The sequence below is a fragment of the Emys orbicularis genome, chromosome 2 (genome assembly GCF_028017835.1).
Source record: "Emys orbicularis isolate rEmyOrb1 chromosome 2, rEmyOrb1.hap1, whole genome shotgun sequence".
Lineage (NCBI taxonomy): Eukaryota > Metazoa > Chordata > Testudines > Emydidae > Emys > Emys orbicularis.
This window is the reverse complement of record NC_088684.1, coordinates 262,103,948-262,125,022: the sequence shown is the minus strand read 5'-3', so window position 1 is coordinate 262,125,022 and position 21,075 is coordinate 262,103,948. Positions and strand designations below refer to the sequence as shown.

The window sequence follows — 21,075 nt, the reverse complement described above, 5'->3', positions numbered from 1 at the left end:
TCACATGATTAACAAAGCTTATTTGCTATTTATTGAATGAAGTATCCCTTTTATTTGTTTGATCAATTATAAATGAAAGATATTCCTGTATATAAAACTGAACGTTTTAACTGCTGAAATGGAACTGTACATGTTTACTACAGGAAAAAATATCAAATCTCGTTTAACAAGACATTATACATCAATAATCCCTGTGGTGGATTTGCAGTCACCTGATCTATAAAAACAAGCAGGACAAGTAACAGCAATTTATATGCAAAAGTAATGATTTAATGACTATAAGCAAGACAAAGCAATAGAATTGTGCTTCTGTTGCAGACTGGAGACAATGAAATGTTTAACTACAATTTTCCCGTACAAACATGAAACAATATCCATATAGAATAAACACCCTCACAAATGTATAAATGGTGGGTGATGAACACACATGAAGTTCGACCAAAGCAAAGCACAAACTGAAAAGTGTTCGGGGCTATTCATATTTTAAGTTAAAAGTGTTCCTTCTAGTTCAAAAATAAGACCTTTGGAAGCCTCTGATAAAATGCTCCTATTGGCAGAACATTAAAGAGGAGGCGTTCTCCACAGTTTATTGGAAATATTAAAGTACCTGTTAAATGTTAATGAAGTTAGTACTGTACCATATACATATATATTAAAACAAATTTAGATAAAATGCCTTCATCCAGCAACCTGCTGGTTCCTTAAAATTTATACCACATATTTTATGGCTTCTATAATGATTCCATGTGCTTTTAAAAAACACAATTCCATCACACCAAATAATAAAACTAACCAAACAGGTAAATCACTTCCATGTTCCTTAATTTTTCTTCACTGCACCATTTAAACTATTAGTATAGTTGGGTAAAAGTAAAAATATATCACTTGAAACAAGATAAAGCCCATAAAATCCTATTAAGATTGCCAATTGCTTTCACGTTAACAGAGATTTGTGATAGCTCTCAAAGACTGAAGCTTTCACACACATACAAAGTCTTCTCTGCAATATCAGCAAAATTCAAACAGGTGGCATCTGCAAGGGTCGAACCAGTTTGGAAATTTAACAACCATATCATGAGTGCATGAAACACAATATTTTCTTTATAGTATTTATAAATATATCATACAATACTGTTTCCTGTTATGTCATATACCAATATGGCATTGTACAACAAGCATAATGCCATCTGATTCTTACAAAAGCGAATCATTTAAACAAAGTCAGTAAATAAAACGGTAATACCCGCTTTTAGGCATACAAATTGTAAAACTGAAGTTTACTTTCATTTTGATCGGTTCTGCGCAGCAACAGAAAAGTAAGGATGCAACATAAGAATCAAAATGGCTAATACGCAAGAAATAGTTATTCACAGTGACATGGCTACATATATGCATTATTCTATGCATATTCTTTCCGTTTTGTTGCATTTCAAGATGAAAAAGCAGTTGCTTTCTACAGGTTCACAAAACAGCATAATAACAATAACAATTGAAGAGAATGTAATGTAGGAGTTAGTCTGGATTAACAAACTACATCCCAAGGTTTATATCCACTTCCGGAGCTTCCCACGTCTAAATGATGGGGACAGAAATCACTCCACCTCTTTCCTAACACATCATGGTATACTTCTGTTTGCTTCCCAGTCCTTTGAAAATAATTCTTTACAGAACAATCTTTCGTTGTAATTAACGTCCATATAAACAGTCACCTAGTCCATCTTTCATAGCCAAGTTCGGTGTCACTACAAAAGAAAGCGATTTGGACGATAGTCACGTGTATTAGCATCTATAAAGCTGTAATGGCATGAAGAGATCTATATAAATCAGGGTTTTCGGCAGTCTCATTGAGGTGTCAGCCCGACGAAGTTGCTGAAGAGCCATTTATTGATGTTTTCCGCGCTCTGTTGGTAAAGGAGGATTGGTGGTTACTGGTGGGGCTGCTGCTGGTTCCATTCATAGTACTAGAGATATGAGGAAATTGAGGATGGGGAGACTGCACTGGAGTGCTGGGGCTGGGCAAACAAGATGAAGTAGAGGGGATGCCTCCTGCTGGGCTGCTTGCCTTGTCACTCCCAGAGTCACTTTCTAATTCTCCGCTATTATTTAAGCCTTCTCTCTGGTGGCTGATCTTCATTCTTTTGCAAGTCGGTCGAACTCGATACTTCAGAGGAAGAGGTCCATTCTGCAAAACAAAGAGAAGGCACTATAAGCACACTCTCTGCACCAGTAAAGATTACAGCGTGAGAAGAGGAACGGCAGGTATTTACCCTTCTCCAAGTGTAAATATAGGCAATATCCATTAGTGTATAGTAGTCCTTCAAAGGTTCCTCTTCATACATCACATCGATCTATTTTTAAGACATTAACCCTTCAATTAATAAGTATCAGAATAGAATAACTTAAAGCATAATATATTTTTCTTCCAGGGAAAAGTGATCTGAAAGCAATATTATCAATGGCACTTCAAAACCTTTTACTCCAAAACTGCCTGGCAAAGGAGAACTTTTGATACGTACTATTTATCTGGCATATATGAAAAGAGTATTTAATTTTTTTAAAAGTCTATGCAAAATAAATTCCTCAGTATTTAGAGGGCAGAAATACATTTGAAAAAATTACAGCACAAACACAAATGCTTCTGTGGGATTTTAAAGTATTTTCTTATTTCTTACAAAATATTACATTATACATTTTAAATATGGTTAGTTCTTATTATTTTCTGGTTCTGAGTTAAACAACTAATTAGAAACCCACTTTAAAATAAAATAAATAAACAACAATACAGCTAACCAGCTCTGGAAGGTTTAGAATAAAAGGACTGTTAAACAAAACAAAACAAAACAAAAAAATATCCAGGTACCTGAAAAGTATTAGGTATGTCCATTTTACTTCGGAGAAACTTTCTTAGATGCATCACTGTCATTGCTGCTGGGCAGCGTAAATATCTTTTGTCATTCACCTAACAGTATATTTGGAAAAAGTCAGTCCATGTACTGAGAACAAACAGCACATTTTAACTGTTTAATTTAGGATGACACAGTATAATTGAATAAAAGCATACAAACTTTATAAAACGACCAACTACAGTTTTAAGATTGCTATTGAGAATTCCTTATGAATAAAATTGGAAATAGGCACTAAATACTAAAAAAAATTGCAGAGCAAAATCAAATACTATATAAGTAATTGTATATGTAAGGGGGCCGAAACAGATGAAACATCTCTACTAATAATATTTTTAAAAAGTGATTATATTTTTAAAATTCAAATGGTCTTTCTTCTAATAAAGGACATTTAAAAAATAAAAGTAAACTACTTCAGTTTCCATTTTAAAAGTATTAACTCAGCTTCTATTTTGTCTACCAAAGTAATTTCTTTCTATCTATAACAGTAAGAGGTTGCAAACCTCTGTTTAATATCTTTTTATGGGGGTTGTTTCTTCTGGCAGATAGATGTAATTATTTATTTAGCTCACCCACCAAACTGTCCAAAAAGTAATTTTTGTTTTTCTGTCTAAGCTTTTGTCTCGAGTAAAGATAGATTATTTACCTCATCCTTTGATTTCTCTCTCTCTTTATTTCCTTTCCGTTCCAATCTGGAGAAAACAATGAAACAATTACAACAAATAATAGATAGAGCTGTTAATATTGATAAACATAAAATATTGCCCACAGAACTTGCCTATTCTGGTCAAAGAATTCAATGGATAAGCTTATTATCTCGTCATCTGTTATAATTCTTTTGTCTTCGTCTGCAACTTCTCCCCTGTCTTCATTAGAGCCATTGGCAGCTGCACAGAAATTTCCACAATAGTTTATATTTTTAAATTAAAATCAGACAGAATGGCAATTCTCAGTAACAGGGAAAACCTCAATACTAAGATAATGTATTAGTATTTAAGTAGCCATTATTATATCTTTAATCAGAAACCTGAATCTAGGGTGTCTTAAATGTATTTATGGTTAAATAATTTGTAAATTAAAGAGAAAATATGAAGATGTTTTAGCTAAAGTATAAGGTCCAGTCTGTGTTATTTTTACCAAAGGTTTAATAAACTAGAAAGTTTTACCATCAGCTGATGGATGAGCTGCATAAAAATCTCTTCTCCTTTTCATTTCATCTGGATGGGAAAGCATATATATTTCATTTAGTTTACTCTGTACTAGAGGTAAAAAAGCAGCATAGTAGTTATGTATTGTTATTTGATTTAACTACTTACTTTTGAAAAGGCCTGGTACTAGTTTGTACACAATATCTTGGAGAGTTTTATCTGACCTAAAAAAACAACAACCCCAAAACACAAATAAGCAAATGCAGCAGCACTTGAATAAGTTGCAGCTCTTCATTTACAATCAATCCCGTAGCAATGAGGGATCATCTACAAAAATAAAATGCTCAGCTATATTAAAATTAACCCACAAGACTTTACAAACAAATTGACGTTATTAAAATACATTTTAACTCTTTTGCAATTTATCTGACTGAAAATATTTTCTGTCCACTAGCAATCTATCTCGTACAGTGTTCACTCAGTCTGAATGAAGGCCTTTTAAAAACCTATAACCACCAACCAAAATGAGCAGATAAACATCACAAAGGAGCAATGAAGGATCCTGCTGAAGGATGAGGACTTTTTTTTAAAGTTTAACTTTTCCTTTTAAGTTTCATAAATATTTTTGATGTTTCTGAAGAACAGTTAAGAGGTTGCACTGCAGGATGTCTGTGTGAAATGGAACATGGAGATGCAAAAAATGGGATTGTGATAAATAAGGAGAGGGAAAAGGACATTGTTCAAGCGGCTAGTGTATTACAAAAAATACAAAAACTTTCTGTCTCGCATCCAGTCAAGTCTTCGATTTCAATCCGTGACAAGACTCCAAAGAGAAGCACATAGGCAAACGTTAGCATGTAAATTGACAACTCCTCTCAGATTTAAATTGTAGATGAAGAGATAACATCAAAATATTCACAGCTATACCCCTTTTATAAAGTAAAATTACACTTTTCTCCTACCTTATATTCAAAAGCGGTCTGGTTTTGTGAACTTGGACATCACATATAGGACAATACTTGCTTGTCTCCAAGTAACGTACGATACACGTCTTACAGACTATAAGTAAAAACACGTAAGGCTTTTAGTAATATTATTAGGTAATACTCAAATATGGACAGAGGTGCGATTTTTACACTATGCAAGCTAATAAATGGTCCACTGTCAGAAATGCGCTGCTTAAGCTAAACAAGTTCTCTAATTAGCTGCAATTAACGTGAAACTGAGACGCTCGGTGTGTATATAGATATATAGATATACACACTACGTTAACAAAGACTAAGGCTTTTGTCAAATGAAATGTGAACAAATCATCTTTCGCACAAATCTGCATATTGGATGTTCTAGCTAATAGCTCCGTTTTTCCGGTTGCACGGGAAAGGTGCGAAGCAGCACAGGGACAATGCGAAGAGCCTTACTGTACTTACAGGAGTGTAGACACTCTATGATGGTTGTTGCATCAATGAAGTACCCGCCACAGAGCACACACATGAGATGGGGGTTTAGCTCGGTTATTTTGATTCTGGTTGTTCGGTGCATTTTTGCTTAAGAAAAGGCGGCTCTGAAAGACACACACAGAGGACCATTGACTAGGGGACGAGCTCAGTGTCCCAGGGACAGAGATCCCGCGTTTCCCCACCCACGCTGAAGTTGCATCCCCAAAAGGCAGGGAAATATGGAAGGAGACCGGAGGGGGAGAAGTGGCCAGACAGGGAATTGCGGGAGGGCGCGATGCCCGGGTGACACAGCCCAGGGAAATGTCCCGGCCAGAGGTGCCTGCAGCCCCGCGTTGGGGGCCGGGGTCCAAGCCCTCTGCCAGCTCCGGGAGGGCGAGCCTGCTGCACAGCACCTACCCGCTCCCCCGCGGGTTCTGCGGTTACTCGCTGGCCCAGATCCCCTCGGCGCGGCTGGAGCCCGCAGCCCGGGGTGCGGAGGGAGCCGGGTCCCCTCTCCGTGGGGCGGGCCGGGCACGGGGCTGCAGGGGAGCCACACAAAGGGGAACCGGCGTCTCCCGCTGCGCCCGCCCTGGCATTTCCGGAGAGCCAGGGGTGGGGATGGGGGACACGCACCTCGGAGCTGCTCCGGCCGGCCCCGTGGGCTGCCCGCTGCCCACCCGGCCGGGGCTGGGGTCCGGGCGGCGGCCGCTCCCCCCTCGCGCCGCGCTCGGTGCAGGCTCGGGACTGCTCAGCTATCCGAGGGGGTTGCTATAGCAACTTACACTTACACTTGGCATCCTGCCACCGCTGGGAACACACGAGAGCCAGGCGGGGGGGAGCCGGGGAGAGGATGCGGGCCGGGGGAAGCCGGGCCGGGGAGGGGGCGCGGCCCGGCCAGGCTGCGGGTGTCTGCGAAGCGGCGCCGGGCAGAGCCTGGGCCTGAAGGAACCTAGGCTGGGGCTAGGGTGCAGCTGCGGGAGGTGGTGTCCGGCGCGGAGGGGGCTGGTGGAGCCGGGCTCAGCAGAGCGGCCGCACGATCCCGCAGGGTGCAAAGGGAGCGGAGCCGGATTTGGAAGGGAAGGATGGGGGTGGGGGTGGGGGCTGAAAGCGGAGCTGGTGGTGGGAGGGGTCTCGGGCGGCCAGAGAGCTGCGCCGAGCCGGTGTTGGGGTCTTAGACTAGTGGAGGCAAATGCAAGAGGCTCCTCCCGAGTCTCGGCCATTTCGGATCCTCTCAGGGGCCTCTATCCACGTCGACTCGGTGCAAGGAGCTTGTCTGAGACCGTTCCTCTTCCTCTCTGCTCCCTCCCTCTCCCAGCCCAGCCCAGCCGAACCGCATTCCCAGGCAGATCCCCCTAGCTCGCCAGCTGTAGACTTCGCCCCAGCTCCCTGCGATCGCATTACCGAGATGTTTATTTAACTGGGTCTCGTTTTAACGCTTTTTGGGATCTAAAATGAAATTCTCCCGCGGCTCGGACAGGAACGGTGCAAAGTTTTGCTAAGGTGAAAAGAGATTTGCAATAAGGGGGTGAGGTGTCCGTTTGGGAGGAAGCCGGTGTGCAAATCTTAGACTGTTTGAACAAATCACCTTTTGAGCAATAAAAGCTACTTTAAACAGTGCGGGAGTGACAATATGCAAAGAACCACGTGACCCGACCATTCCTAAAGCTAAATCAACACCTTGTCAACGCTGTGCAGCGACAGGAGTGAAAAACAAATGTCATTTTCCCAACCCGCAGCCTACAAACCCCCATCGGCTGCAACAACACTAACAAAAATCATATATAGGAAAGAATAAGAGGGAAAAGAATAAACTCCAAGGAGGAAAAAAAAATCGCCAGCTGCGCCAATTGTACAGTAAATTATTTGCTTTCAACTAGAACCTGAACAGTGTGACATAACAATGCTGCTCAAATGCATGCCAGTCACCTCCCCATTCCAGTGCTCCCACTCCACGGACCAAGTTTCCTGATCTCACCCTTCCTGGGACAAAGTCTAGAAGCTACCCTCGACTGAAATGTCTGAGTTTATGAAACTCACTGTTAGTGCTTGAGATTCTCCCCAGATCCTCGCAAGCTTCGATACCAAGCAGTGAAACCCAACGATACCAACCAGGTTCCGAAACGCTGTGAATGTCAGTCAAACTGGCCAGGTGAGGGATACAACATTTCTGAGAAAGTGTCCACAGCGCCCACGAGCGACCTGAGCAAGAAAACTTCACTTGCTGCTACATGTGACTCTCTGAACGAGCTACGTACAGTAGACAAACTCTCCAATATGAAATGATTGCGAGCCATGAGCAAAGGGCTATGGTGAGGTGATATCCCCAAGGCTGAGTGTGGCACCGCGCAGGGAGTCAAGACACAAATGTCACTGTATTCTGATTCCAAAGATCGCCTCAACAGTCTCCAACCTGCCACTCTTTTTTATTGATATCGACAGCATGTTTTTGTACGAGAGGATAAATGCAAGGCGGCTTTACTTCAGTCTCTGAAGTATATTACTGCAATGCCATTGACCTGGGGTACATTACTCAAATATGAATAGGCTGCTGCTTTCACTGTTCTGTGTTTTATTTGTTAAACCCAACACCGTGTAAATCATACACATCTATATTGCAAAATAAACCGTGGCAGAGGTCACATAGGACGGTTGGTTTAGAATTCTTCCCAAGCCCTGATATACCAGGGCAGCCCTTCAAAAGATATTAACACATGTTTTATTTCACGCAAGCGTAGCCTCTTCCTAAATGGAGAATTTAATTCAACCGTGATCCTTGTTTAGTCGCAGCATCCCCTACCGCATATTATTTATAGCCTAAAGTTAACTCTTTTTCTGCTAATCGCATACTATGAGCTGTCTTTGAAATCTGTGATGTCATGCAGCAAACTGAATCAAACACCCAAATACTCACTACAAGTCACCTGGTACACACACACTTCTCTAGATGTGTGTGTCCATTATACACACACACTATATATTTTACTACAGCAAAACCTGACCATCATATTTTGGTTAGAGGAAAATCCTTTCAGGTTTTTCTACTGGTATTAACGTTAAGAATCCATAGACTCACCACAGCCAACACAAACTGTCCCTTAACATGAATATATATATATAGTTACACACACAACCAAAAAAACCTCAACTAAATGTAACAGTACATGATGGTAAAACTTGCTAGCGGTAAACAGTGACAGCCAACTGACTGTTTAGAGGCCTTACATGGGTTATGTCAAAATGAAGAAAAACAGAAGCACGTTCTTGTGGTTATAATCAGCTAGACTATGAAAAAAATCTGAGTGCAATAAACTATCTAATTCGGTTTTCCAGGTGTGTAACAAAGTATACCTAAAATATAGGTAACTTCATTCAGACGGTTTTGCGTACTTTGCACCTATATCCACTCGAAGAACTGGCTGTTCAGTAATAACAAGCCTGTCATCTAAAGCCTTATTATCTTTAGGAATAAGAGCCACTTTTACTATGAATACTATTATTGTCCCTTCACTAAAGAATGTCCACATATGTTTTAAAGGAGCTGTAAGGATAGTATTTTCCCAAAGAACGTCTTTGCACAGCATATTGTAGTAAAAGAAAGAACTGAAGAATGGCAGCAGAGGGTAAAAATCCCCCAGCCTTTAAAATCAGGCTCATAAATTTAACTACTTGAAGTACCCAATCAGTCTACCTAAATAAACTAACATGTGAATTTGTAGGTATCGCCATGATCTGGTATAGATCAATAGTTTGTATCTCTGGTAAATTGCCACAAAAGTCTGTCTTAGTTTACGGGATGTATTGTAAATAGCGCCTCTAAGCATTTTTAGTGGATTACATTTCCAGAATCTCTCTAATCTTTAAGAGTCCTGTAAAATAAAGAAACACTGGCTACTATAAACTATGCAGAAAACTATTGAATGCTATACTTGGCGTTGGGTATATATGTCTACATTTTCCTAAACTTTATGGAGAGCGGGGTACGACGCTTAGTTTTTAGATTCTGGAAAATGACGATTTTCCTTTTATATAAATTGATTTTTTCTGCTTCTCTTTTCTTGTTTACTTCCAAATATTAACAATAAATGGCTAGGAAAGCGCCAAGTTGTGTATTGTCAAGGCCACACAAAATTACATAAACATATACAATCAACTTTCTAGTGCCACCCATAAACAGCACGAGGAGTAAATCCACGGCACCTTAAAGACTTTACCAAGAAGTTCATGTTAATTTACCCTTCCCGGGCTTAGAAGGAAAATACCAGTTAAAGAAAAAAAAGTCATTCAAAAAAACCCATTATGTCCTGCAGTCACACCATCTTCGCTATGGTAAATCTGCACACCCAATTTTCAAGGATCACAGTCAAAGTGATTTCTTCACAAAAAGTTATTTTTCAACTTTGGTCTCCCCTGTCCCCCCTCAACAGGTACAAGCCCAGAAACTTTAGCATTTTAAGCACAAATGCAAACGGAGGCATTGGAAACAACTGGGAACCGCCATCTTACAAGCCATCAAATTTCACAGAAGTGTTTGTCCAACTTAAGTTAATAACATTTTCTTTGCGATCCCCCCCGGTCTAACAACCCCCCCAGCAGGATCACTACCCCCCAGTGGCCCTATCTCTATAAAATGGGTGCAGTATTTCACACTTTAAACCCCCCCAAGCATATTTCTTTCGGAGAGGACTGAAATCTCTTGACCTAGGCAGCTCCAGATTTCATGAACCGTCCCCGTTTAATCAAAATCTGCCTTTAAACAAAGGGCGCTGAGGCCGGGCTGGAAACAGGGACTGGAAATATAAATATTCTCCTAGGGGGCCATGTGCACAGAAACATTTTAGGGGGCAGCTGGGGAAAGAAAGGAACTAAAATTTGCAAATGTGGGTGCGTAACGAAAGTGAGTGCACAGGCTGCTGCTGCTGCTGTGTGAGTCTGTGTGTGTGTGTGTGTGTGGTTGGAGCAGCCTGTCAGCGCTTTTCGCATACGGAGAGCTTGGGGGACACCTAGGCTCCCCTTTGCAGCCCCCAAACCGGCCTAAACCCGCCGCCAAGCCCCCTCCGCCCCCCGTCCTTGGCAAGGAGACACCTCGCTTTATACATACCCAGAAAAAGGAGCCGGTGGGTGATGATCGGAGCGGCCAAAAAAGACAATGAAAGTTAAAAGTCGTTCAGCAGAAAATGAATGTGAGCCAAGCGGCCATCTTGAAATGAACTGCAGACGCTGTCAATTGCAATAAGCTTATTGCTGCTGCTGCTGCTGCTCTCAGCTCATGTTAGTTACAAAACAACCGGGTTTTCTCCTCTCCTCCACCGACCCTTCTCACTCCCTCTGTCTCTCTCCCTCTGAGTCTGGTTTTTGGGTGGCTGAGGAGCTGGGAGTTTAAAATCTTTCTAATCCGGATGGGTTCTGTCTCCACCAGCCCATTGTCTCCCCCTCGGCCCCCTGCTCTGCCTCTTGGTCTCCTTTTTATTATTATTATTTCATAGTTGTTGGTGGGGAAACAGGGAAGGGAGGGCGGCGGAGGGAAAAAATGCAACGCTGAAGGCACACAGTGGAAACTGACACCGTCCCCAAAATGGCTCAGAGTTCGCCCGCCCCGCCAGCATCACGTGGGGCTCCTCATTCCTTAAGGGTGGCCTGGGAATTAGTGTCGGTGTAGTCGGAGCCCGTCAGCCTCCCCATGACCCAATCCCACAACTCAGCCGCCACCTCCCCCTCCTCGCACGCCACCCCCTCCCCCTTCCACTCCACACACACTCTGCCTGTTCCTCCTCCTCCCCCTACCCTGCACAGACACAGACCCTGCCTATTCCTCCTTTTCCCCGCTGCACACACGCTGCCCCGGCCCCCCCTCTACTCACATTCCCCACTTCTCCGCTTCCCTCCGCACTACACACTTTGCCTTTTCCTCCTCTCCCTCCACACCCCTTCGATCCCTCTTCTTCTCCCCCGCTGGCTACAGACACTGCGAGCCCTGCTACCCCTCCTTCCATTCACACACACTCCCCGCTCTGCACACACGGTCCATGCCTCCTCTCGACACACACCGCCTCCGTCCTCCTCCTCGCCCCACATCTACACACGCCAGCTGCCTCCTCCTCTGCCCACCTTTCCTGCCCCATCTCTGCACAGCTAAGGGCTGTACACACCCAGAGCTGCCTCTTCCCCACGCTCTGCCCACATCCCCTTCTATCCCACCGCCGCGCTCACCACGCGGGCTCTCCTCACTGCTCCACACACACGGTGCCCATTCTTCCCCCTCCACTCCACGCATCTCCTCCAGTCCTTGCCCGCACTCTGTGCGACTGCCCGGGAGTTCCCCCACTGAGCACACGCATCCCCCCCCATCCCTCGACACATAACACTTGCCCCCCTCGATGCACACACACAATTCCCTGCCTCCTGCCCCCACTCTGCACATCCTGCTCCTGTCCCTCTTCCATCTGCAAACAGTCCCACGGCTGCCTTTCCACACTGCTATTCACACACCGCCTGCGTCCTGCCACCATCAGCCTCCGCTCCTCTATTTCACCTTCCTTCCCCTCTACACTCAGCACAGATCCCCCGCCTCTGCACATACCCTCTGCCCCCTTCCAGACACACATTCCACCCCGCCCCACACACACCACCTTCCCGGGCCCGCCTTTCCCCCAGACTCTTACCCCTTCCTCACTCTCTTCTATACATACGCGTCGGTCTCCGTTTTCATCCATACCCTTGTTCCCTCTGCATCCTCCACCCCCAGCATACCCATCCTGCTCCTCACTGCATCCTCCACACGCCCTGCCACCTCCTGCCACCCCCACTCCCGCCACATGTACCCTGTCCCCAATGCATCCTGCGCGCACGCCTGGCTCCCTCCTACCCCCCGGGCATATTCCTTCTTCCTCTCCCACCCTGACTGACTCGGCCCCTCCTATCGCTCCCCCAGGCACGGCGCTGCTTGCTGGGGCTGTGCCCATCTCCTGTTCCCCCGCGGGACACAGCCCCTGTGTGGACGGGAGGCTCCCTCGTGTTGGACACAGCACCACAGCGTAAAGCTGCCAAGGCTAAAGCTCCGCTCTCCGCCCGTTCCGGGGGCTTGCTCGCCAGAGGGGCTGCGATAGAGAATGTGGGTCCCTGAGGGAAGGTATCATACCAGGGAGTATTGACCGACGGGGGAGGGGAGTGGGCAAGGTCAGTCCCATCTTAACTTCCCCTCCTTTGACGTCCTAGGATCGCTGAAGAGCAATAAAACCCCCTGCCTGGCTCCGGAGCTTTAATGAAGGAGTGGCAGCGCTGTACCCAACAGCGGCAGTCCTCACCTGAGCGCCTCCGCGTTTTGCCCGAGTCAGGACTGCAGGAGCCAACCCCGCTTTTGCATTTAAACCGGTGTTTATTCTCTTCAGCAATTGAGTTCCCCCCGCCGGTTGATTAAAGACAGCGGCTGCGAGGAAGAGGATCAGTGGGAGAAGAGTTATGTATCAACACTGATTTCATACACAGGGTATAATTTCTGGAGGGACAAGCTTCCAGCTAGTAGGGCGGAAGGTGTGTGTGTGAAGAGGTTGTGGAGACAACGCAGGTCCCATTTCAGTTCCAACTCTACATCCGCACTGAAATAACAGAGGATGGACTTCTCAACGAGAGCAGACCTTGACCCCTTGCCTGCCTCTGTGGAGTGGTGCTTGCTCTGAGTTTTTAATGAGTAAATCCGGGGCAAGATCAACGACTGGCAGTTTTGCCTCCAACTGTAAAGTTTGAGTGAATTTTAATCTCACACCAGGTGCAACATCACTTAGAGTGAAGGATACAGCAATGGACGGACAACGGCATTACAATCTAACAAATTATATCGATAGAACCTTAACAGTATCGCACTGAACTAGTTTTTGCCTTTTGAACGATAATACTGTTCCTCCAAGGAAATGTCATTATAAAGGGAGCTGCTGTTTCCTCCCCTTGGGAACTTTTCATCCACAAAAATTGAGAGAAGAAATTAATCCATTTTATTATAACGTGTGGAAAAATGTCAGAAAAATAATATTTCAGAAGAAAGCACAAAGTAAAATAAAGTGAATATTTTAAAGACAAATCAATTATCTAGCCATCTAATGTAAGAATAGTTGTGATAAGAAAACAGGACTTTAACAAAGAACATAAATTGGACTGCACAGAAAGAGTAGTTACACTTACTAGAATACAGAATTTCAGATTCAAGAGCTGATACATAAGTAATAAGGTCTAAGAGTTTGTGACTACATGATATTTTAAAAAGAAGAAAATTGATTCATCATGTTCCCTACGAAGAAACTGTTAGGAGTCAGTGCACTTTTCTTCCTCTTGAACCCGGTGGATTGTCAATTTCCTTCGATCACATCTGAGATGCTCTTTCTAGGCTTTTTGCTGCATCTTTTAGTTTTCCAACTAAATCCTAAAAGACGGAGTACTTCATTTTAGAACATATTTTGCAACAAACTGGCTATTAATAGAGACAAATATACATTATTTTTAGATACTCAAAATGGGAATAGCAGCACTTGCCTCAGAGGACTTTTATATTTGATACAAATGTAAATGTCCATTAAAGCAATAACTTTTACTACACTTCAATGCTTCAAGTGTTCCACATATATTTGCAAAAAATAGCCTTTCACATGGATCCGTTACTAAAATAATAAAGTGCATTTTAAAATGAAGATTGTATCAACAGTGTATTCACAGTTAACATTAAAAGATACTTATCACAATAGCCATAGGCAAATTTCAAATATTTTGAAAATATTTAATGACAACTTTTATGCCAACACAATCCTGCAGTCAAAGCATGTCAAATTTAATTAACTCAGCAAAACCTAAACCTAACCAAAATATATCTTTGCAGGTAAAACAAAGTTTTTGGGAAACATTTCACTTGAGTTTAAAATTTGTAATAGGAATATCTTTGCATACCCCTACCCCCCCCCCCCCAGCCTTTCACAGTTTTTCCCTAATATTTTTCAGTATAACAGCCCTCCAACTACTTAATTACATGCTTAATTGCTAAGCAGAGATCAATGTATATTTCAATTCATTACTTCCTCTTTAGGTGCAATTAGCACCGATTAAAACTCTTCAGTTTATACACTTTAATCAATCATGCAGTGGTTATCCAAATACCATACCATTTTCTCCTTTATATTTTCTCTGTATCACAGGAGATTAAAGTTGTACAAAATTGATGGATTTCTTTTCAGATTAGCATTACATTAAGAAATGTTTTCCATCCGTTTCTAAAGCCATACCAACAAAAGAGTAATTCCCAGGTAACTAACTTCGTGTAGCTGGCAGCTTCACATCAGAAGTACAGATACAATAAAATATTTCATTTAATATGTTTTTACAAAAGGCATTCTTCCCAACCCCATATATTTTTTGAACTGTTTACAAACTTTGCAGTTGATTGACACCCAATCAAAATTCACAGCGCTGGAGTCAAATACAGAAACAGTGATGATATAAGAAAATACCTGCAACTGTTCCATAGTGCAACTAAAACTAACGTCAGGGTGTGATCTTGAGTCGCTGTTCTGAAGGAAAAGAATAACACCTGTTTAATTAAAACGTGTCCTGAGCCTGGAGTTGCCTTTTATCTACTTATACTGGGAAAAGTGATATACAGTACCTCCACATTTAAGGTCACCAAATAGGCAGGTCGATACGTTTTATGAAGTTGGTTGGTCTAAAGTGATAACGAAACACACACAAAAATCAGACATTACCACAGAGAAGGAAATCAAATCAAAGTTTCCTAATGTGGTAAGATTACCTTGATTTGATATTCCAGGCGCCAAGAAACATCGGTTACGTGCAGAGGACACCTGCCTATACTGAAAGATACAATGGTTATGTGTATCCTATCCTAGAAGTAAAGGTCAGTTCTTCAAGGCTTTTGGTAAACAAATGCTAACAAGTTTTTACGATTTTCTCAAATGATTGTTCAAAAGTTCACAACTTTATTTAAAGAAGAGAGTGTTAAATGGGGAAAGGAAAGTTCATATTTTGTTTAAAATTGTGTTCAAAAGTATTAAATACAATTGAACGATTTTTGTTACTTTAATCATTTAAATAGCTCATTATAATCCCCCCATAATATATTTGGGTTTTTTGTTTGCTTGTTTAAATAATATCTATAACTGAAAAATGATTTCTGTTGACAGAATAACCTACCTTCCCAATATGATTTCCAACGTATCTTTGTTTTTCTGAAAAAAGGAAAACATGTATTTGCCAACTTCTACTGAATGAATAATTATAAAAGGGAAATATAGTTTAAAATTGGCTTAAAACCTGATATTCGGTGCAAAATTGTTCTATTCTCTCTCTATCAAATTTACAGTCTTCTAGATATGTGCTAGAGAGAGAAAAACAGAAGTGTATTAGTCTTTGAATAGAAATTAGCAGTATAATTTAAAGTAACAGCCACTAGAAGAATAGGGTGGCTTCAAAATACCTTATAGTAGATTTGTCGGCTTTGTGTTTTCCAGCCTCCAGTATACAAGTTGCAGCTGCTGCATGACAATGTTTTAATACTGTTGGGTCAATATGTTTCAAGACTGGGTGATCTAAAATAAATGAATTACTGATGATATACTTGTTCCTGAAGCCTGAAAACAACTTAAAAGGGCGTCTCTTTCTTTTTAAAATGAACTGTTCTAAGAAGTTACAAAGTAAAATGTTTCATAATTTAGAGGGTGGCAGGAAACTAAATATGTAGGCAAGTTATTAAACCAGCACAAAAGACAGGTATTTTCATATTGTGAAAATCATTGCTAATACGTTAGTTTCAGTAATAACTTGGTACATGCATCTTCCCTCAATCCATTAAAAAGCTTACGTATCATAGGGAAACCCTTAACTTCCCATCACCCACCCGCAAGCATTTATCAGAGCCTTATCACCAGAGACATGGAATTAGAATCTGACCTCGATTATACCAGTATAAATTACTCCGGATTTACACCGGTATAACCGAGATCAGAATCCGGCTCATAAAATTTAAAAGAACATAAATACAAAGGTTTCACAAATTTTCTGAGTATATTAGCTCTTTTTCTCCTAATCGCCCCTTCCATCCATCCCCCACCCCCATTTTATTCAATTCATTTATGGAATTAAATTCAATGATCCAATTAAGAATAATGTCAATGATAAACTAATTGCACGGATTTGTTGGGATTGCCATAGGAAGAAACATCCCACAGGGAAAACAAAACAAAACAAACACAACTTTTGTTCGTGACCCAGGAGGACGCACGGACACAAATAGGCGGATGCCTTCGTTTTAATTGCTATATACATCACACAATTAAACACTCAAGCACTCGCGTTTAGTGTAAATACTCCTCCGAATAACAATTTACTTCGGAACTGTCTGCAGATTAAATTTCACCAAAAGACTGATTAACCCCTCCCCCAAGTAAATTCGAATTTTGTTCAACAATTACAGTTTTAGCTACAATCACCCCCCAAAGTGATTTGCATTTCCCAATAAACATTTTGGACTATATTGCAGTCACTAGCCGAATAATTAAAACAAATCCTGTTGTTCCATCCTACTGCTGTGCGAAGCTGCATGTCAAATGTCAACACACGATTACTTTGCATGTGCAATTACTGACCAGGCAACAGATTTTTATTACCTAAACTGCACTGAAAATAAATGGAGCTGGGAATTAAAAATACTGATAAGGGACATCAACTAAAGACTGGGACTGCAGCTGCCAAAACCAAACTGGACCCACTGCCACATACACATTTGACCCATGCCATCTTCATTTTAACCTCTCCCGTTGGCAAATATACGTAGCTTAACCTCCCTACAGAGCTGTTTCGAATAACCAGCCAGGACAAGAAGTGATAGTTACCCAACTGTCCAAAACATCCAAGCTCCTTTCATTTAACTGGAGCTTGCAATCTCTTTTAGGCCACAAGCGAGAAATGCACAGTTATTTCTGCAGTGAAATAACAAACATGGGGGAAGAACACTACGTGGGGAAGCGATTACATTGGTGTTTGTCTTGCTTGGTGCAGGTGGCATAGTATGCGTTACAGCACAGGGATCTAGGGGTCTGGCTCTAGCTACAATTAGCTGCAAACACAAGTCACAATAATGTAGCAGAAGATAAAAAATAGATCAATTTCCCTGTTTCTCTCCAGCGCCCAGAAAGACACTGCAGGTTCCTTTCCTCTCCTGGCTCTTACTCGAGAAGCAGCGCTTACCTAAAGCTACCTGGTCCGCCTGGGCGTTGAGCAGGCTCTGGAAAGCCGTCTGGAGCAGAACCCTGTAGGCGCTAGGAGAAAAGCAGCCAGAATCGGCTAGGATCTGCAAGCCGCTCTGCACATACTCCGACAGCTCCATTGTGAGCGCTGTGACCTTCGACACACAGCCCACGTGACACCAAGGCTCAGCTGATCTCACAGCTCCGGAGGAGCTAGAGTGGCGGCGGCTGCTTGTTACAGCCCAGCCCTAGAAAGCGAGAGGAGCTGCTGCTGCTGTTGGAAGCTAGGCACCCTTTCTGCCGAGCTAGACACCACACATAAGTGCTTTTGTATTTAACCCCCCCCTCCTGCTTTTCAATGTCCTCTATGTCTCCTTTGCCAGGGTAGTAGCAAAGCCATTTTCTAACTAAAAATAATAAAAATCTAATGGACATCCATGAATTTTACACACTTTTGGTGTTAACCCCCCCCCCGTTTTTTTTTGCAGTGTAAATACCACCACTGATTTATTTGTAGGGAACAGCCAAGGAAATTCCACGCGCACACTGTAAACTGGCTTTACCCTGGCTCTGAACTTTCAATAACTTTCCAGCCCCAGGGAATGCATTTTTTCTCCTCTTTTCTGCTATATATCTTACTATGGTTTACATTATCATTTGTGAAATGTATTACATGTTATTTACATCAATGTGCAGCTTCCAGACCTTTGTATGCCTCTCTTTCCTCTAGGAATTGCACAAATAAATTGCTGAATAACTCTACTGGTATACTGTAGATAGATGGACACTATGGAGAGAGGTCATTAGAATTGTCTACAACAATAATTATTGTTTATGTATTATTATATAATATTTTTTAAAAGCTGGAATGGTAGATGTATATTTTATATTTTGACCTGATACTTTCTCAAGTGCTGTGGAAATCTGAATCTGTCTGATTTAGTATTTGTTCTTCCATTATGCAATACAGTAACAGGCCCTGATCTTGCAAGCACTTATTCACATACTTAACTTTACATACTATTAGTCCCATGAGTATTTGTAGGATTGCGGCCTTAATGTTTCTCTTGTACATACAGACATTTTGTAATATGTATACCTATAAAATGAAAAAAACTGATATCAGTATAATGTTATGGTTGAGAGTTTACATACACAAAACTCAGAGAACTTTAGACCTAGATCCCCAAGGTTTTCTATTTAAATCAGTGGAGGTTAGGAGACTAAATACCTTTGTGGATTTAAGCCTTAATGCTATGATTCCCACTGCAAATATAACTCAGCTCTTTTTCATATATGTAGAATTTTCTATTAATATATATGGCAATATAGTTATGCTTTAAATATAGGAACTATGTAATGTTGCTGTGGAAACACTATCCATGAATTTTGTGAGTAATTTGTGTGTTTAAAATCTCATCTGTAACATTCTATTACTGTACATTTGTATGTCTTTAAAAAAAATACAAAACAGAATTTTTGTGCATTTACTTGAGTTAGATCCAAATGATCACACATTGACACAAATACACTGTTTGCTTGAATGTGTAATTATTAAAATAAACACAAGTGATTGTATTTCAATGAGCATATTCAGATATATGCACATAGTTCGTGTTTATCTGGATTATTGCACTGTGGGCTCAGCCCTGCTCCTATCTGAAGTCAGTGGCAAATCTTCCAATGACTTCATTGTGTGAAGGATTTGGCCCTTGAAACAATAAGGAAAATGAGGTATTGCTGCACAACTATTTTAACTCATTAATACTTTTATTTCTTAATATTTTTTCAAATTTACTAAAGCATAACTTTTCAAATTAAATTGGTTTAGAGTAATATGAGTTTGAAAAAAGTGTAGCCTAAAAATTTCATAAACATGACAAACTTTTATCTGAAACTTGCTGGATGGAACTTTACCAAGCTTTCCCAGTAAGTCATATTTGGGTTAATGAACTGCCAGGAGAAATGTCAACCAAAATGGTAAGTTTTGCTAAGTTATAAGCAACCGAAATAGGGGCTTAGAATCAAAATGCTTCTTTAACTACAACTATATTATCACTATAGCAACACTATAATATGCATTCTCACATATAGAAAACACTGGTGTAGATAGATGCCACCTGAGAAATAGTATTATTTTGATTGATGACCATGTAAGCAATATGTTCCTGAGATACAAGGTGTTGACATAATATGTTATATAAGCACTTTATATTTTGTTTACTTGTTATTTAAATGCTGTGTTTTAAGATTAACAGGCTATAATAAGTAATAAGGCCCTTTGATGGCATGTATTTGTGAGTCAGCTAAGGACCAAATCATGTGATTGACTCTCATTTGACATCCTCATGTAAAAGGCCTTATCATGATAATATATGAATTCTGTTGCATAAAAATAAAATGACAATCCTTAAATAAAAAATAAAACAATTTAAAACATTTGTAGACATGATACTTGTCCTGCATATGTGAATGTTCTTAGCCATTCCATGTATAATCTAGCACTCCTTAATCAAGCAAAACTCCCACTAAAGTCAAGGAGAATTTTTCTTAAAGGGACACCATCAATTTAAAATCTAGGTAATTTTAAAATATGATTTAAAAGTATACACCTGCTCCTGAGTGTCCCTGTCTATTTTTGTGATTTTAAAATCACGTTTTCCTATTTTTAAAAAGATTTCTCTCTCCCCTGTTGCTATGTTAAAGACCTACACAAATGACAGGGGAAAGAGTGAAACTGTCTGTCTATACACATTGTGCTGCCAAATGCATAAAGTAAAAAAAAATAGAAAGAAAAATACTTTTCTCTAATTTCTTTCAGCTTTACTCATCCTACCTGTTATTTGTAAGAATAACAGGTAAAGAATATATATATTTAATATTAAATATTATAATTAAAATCAACACAATTATTACATAAATTGAGACTTCCATTTTGCTCATCTTCTGAAGTATGTTGCTATCACTTTTTGTTTGCAGGTTGATGACAGGGCTTTCAGCAGATTGGACAGATTGGGAAGCAGCACTGAAAAGACAGTTTTCATTGGGAGTTACGAGCACCATTTATAGTTATCAAGGTGATTAAACAATAGCATATTATCTTTAAAAACATTTACAATTTTCATATCGGTATCTATCTCTCTGTCTAGTGATAGCTGGATAGATAGATATCTAAAGGGCCTGATCCTGCAGTTAAAGCCAATGAGGGTTTTTCCTGAGTAAGAATTGCAGGATTAGGTTTTATAGGTTTAGAATTACTGTAGTTTTCCTTTCAAGAAGACAGTCTCATTGTGTAGACTTACTTAAGTAAATTCTTTAATGTTACTCTAACATACATTTTTATGTTTCTTAA

The 21,075-nt window shown here is 41.0% G+C and overlaps 2 protein-coding genes across 2 annotated transcripts; both read right to left on the bottom strand.

The window, feature by feature from the left end:
• Positions 1-1,852: 1,852 nt before the first annotated feature.
• BMI1 (BMI1 proto-oncogene, polycomb ring finger) lies at positions 1,853-5,590 on the bottom strand. The gene is made up of 9 exons (XM_065397748.1): positions 5,479-5,590; positions 5,014-5,110; positions 4,220-4,275; positions 4,070-4,120; positions 3,682-3,790; positions 3,550-3,595; positions 2,861-2,959; positions 2,268-2,348; positions 1,853-2,182 (listed from the first exon to the last, which is right to left on the bottom strand). The coding sequence occupies exons 1-9, from the start codon at positions 5,588-5,590 to the stop codon at positions 1,853-1,855; spliced, it is 981 nt and encodes a 326-aa protein (XP_065253820.1).
• A 7,859-nt stretch (positions 5,591-13,449) lies between these two features.
• On the bottom strand, positions 13,450-17,898 carry COMMD3 (COMM domain containing 3). Its single transcript, XM_065397749.1, has 8 exons — positions 17,725-17,898; positions 15,956-16,067; positions 15,793-15,856; positions 15,673-15,707; positions 15,272-15,332; positions 15,128-15,184; positions 14,973-15,032; positions 13,450-13,897 (listed from the first exon to the last, which is right to left on the bottom strand). The coding sequence occupies exons 1-8, from the start codon at positions 17,861-17,863 to the stop codon at positions 13,838-13,840; spliced, it is 588 nt and encodes a 195-aa protein (XP_065253821.1). The 5' UTR covers positions 17,864-17,898; the 3' UTR covers positions 13,450-13,837.
• Between the last annotated feature and the right edge of the window lie 3,177 nt (positions 17,899-21,075).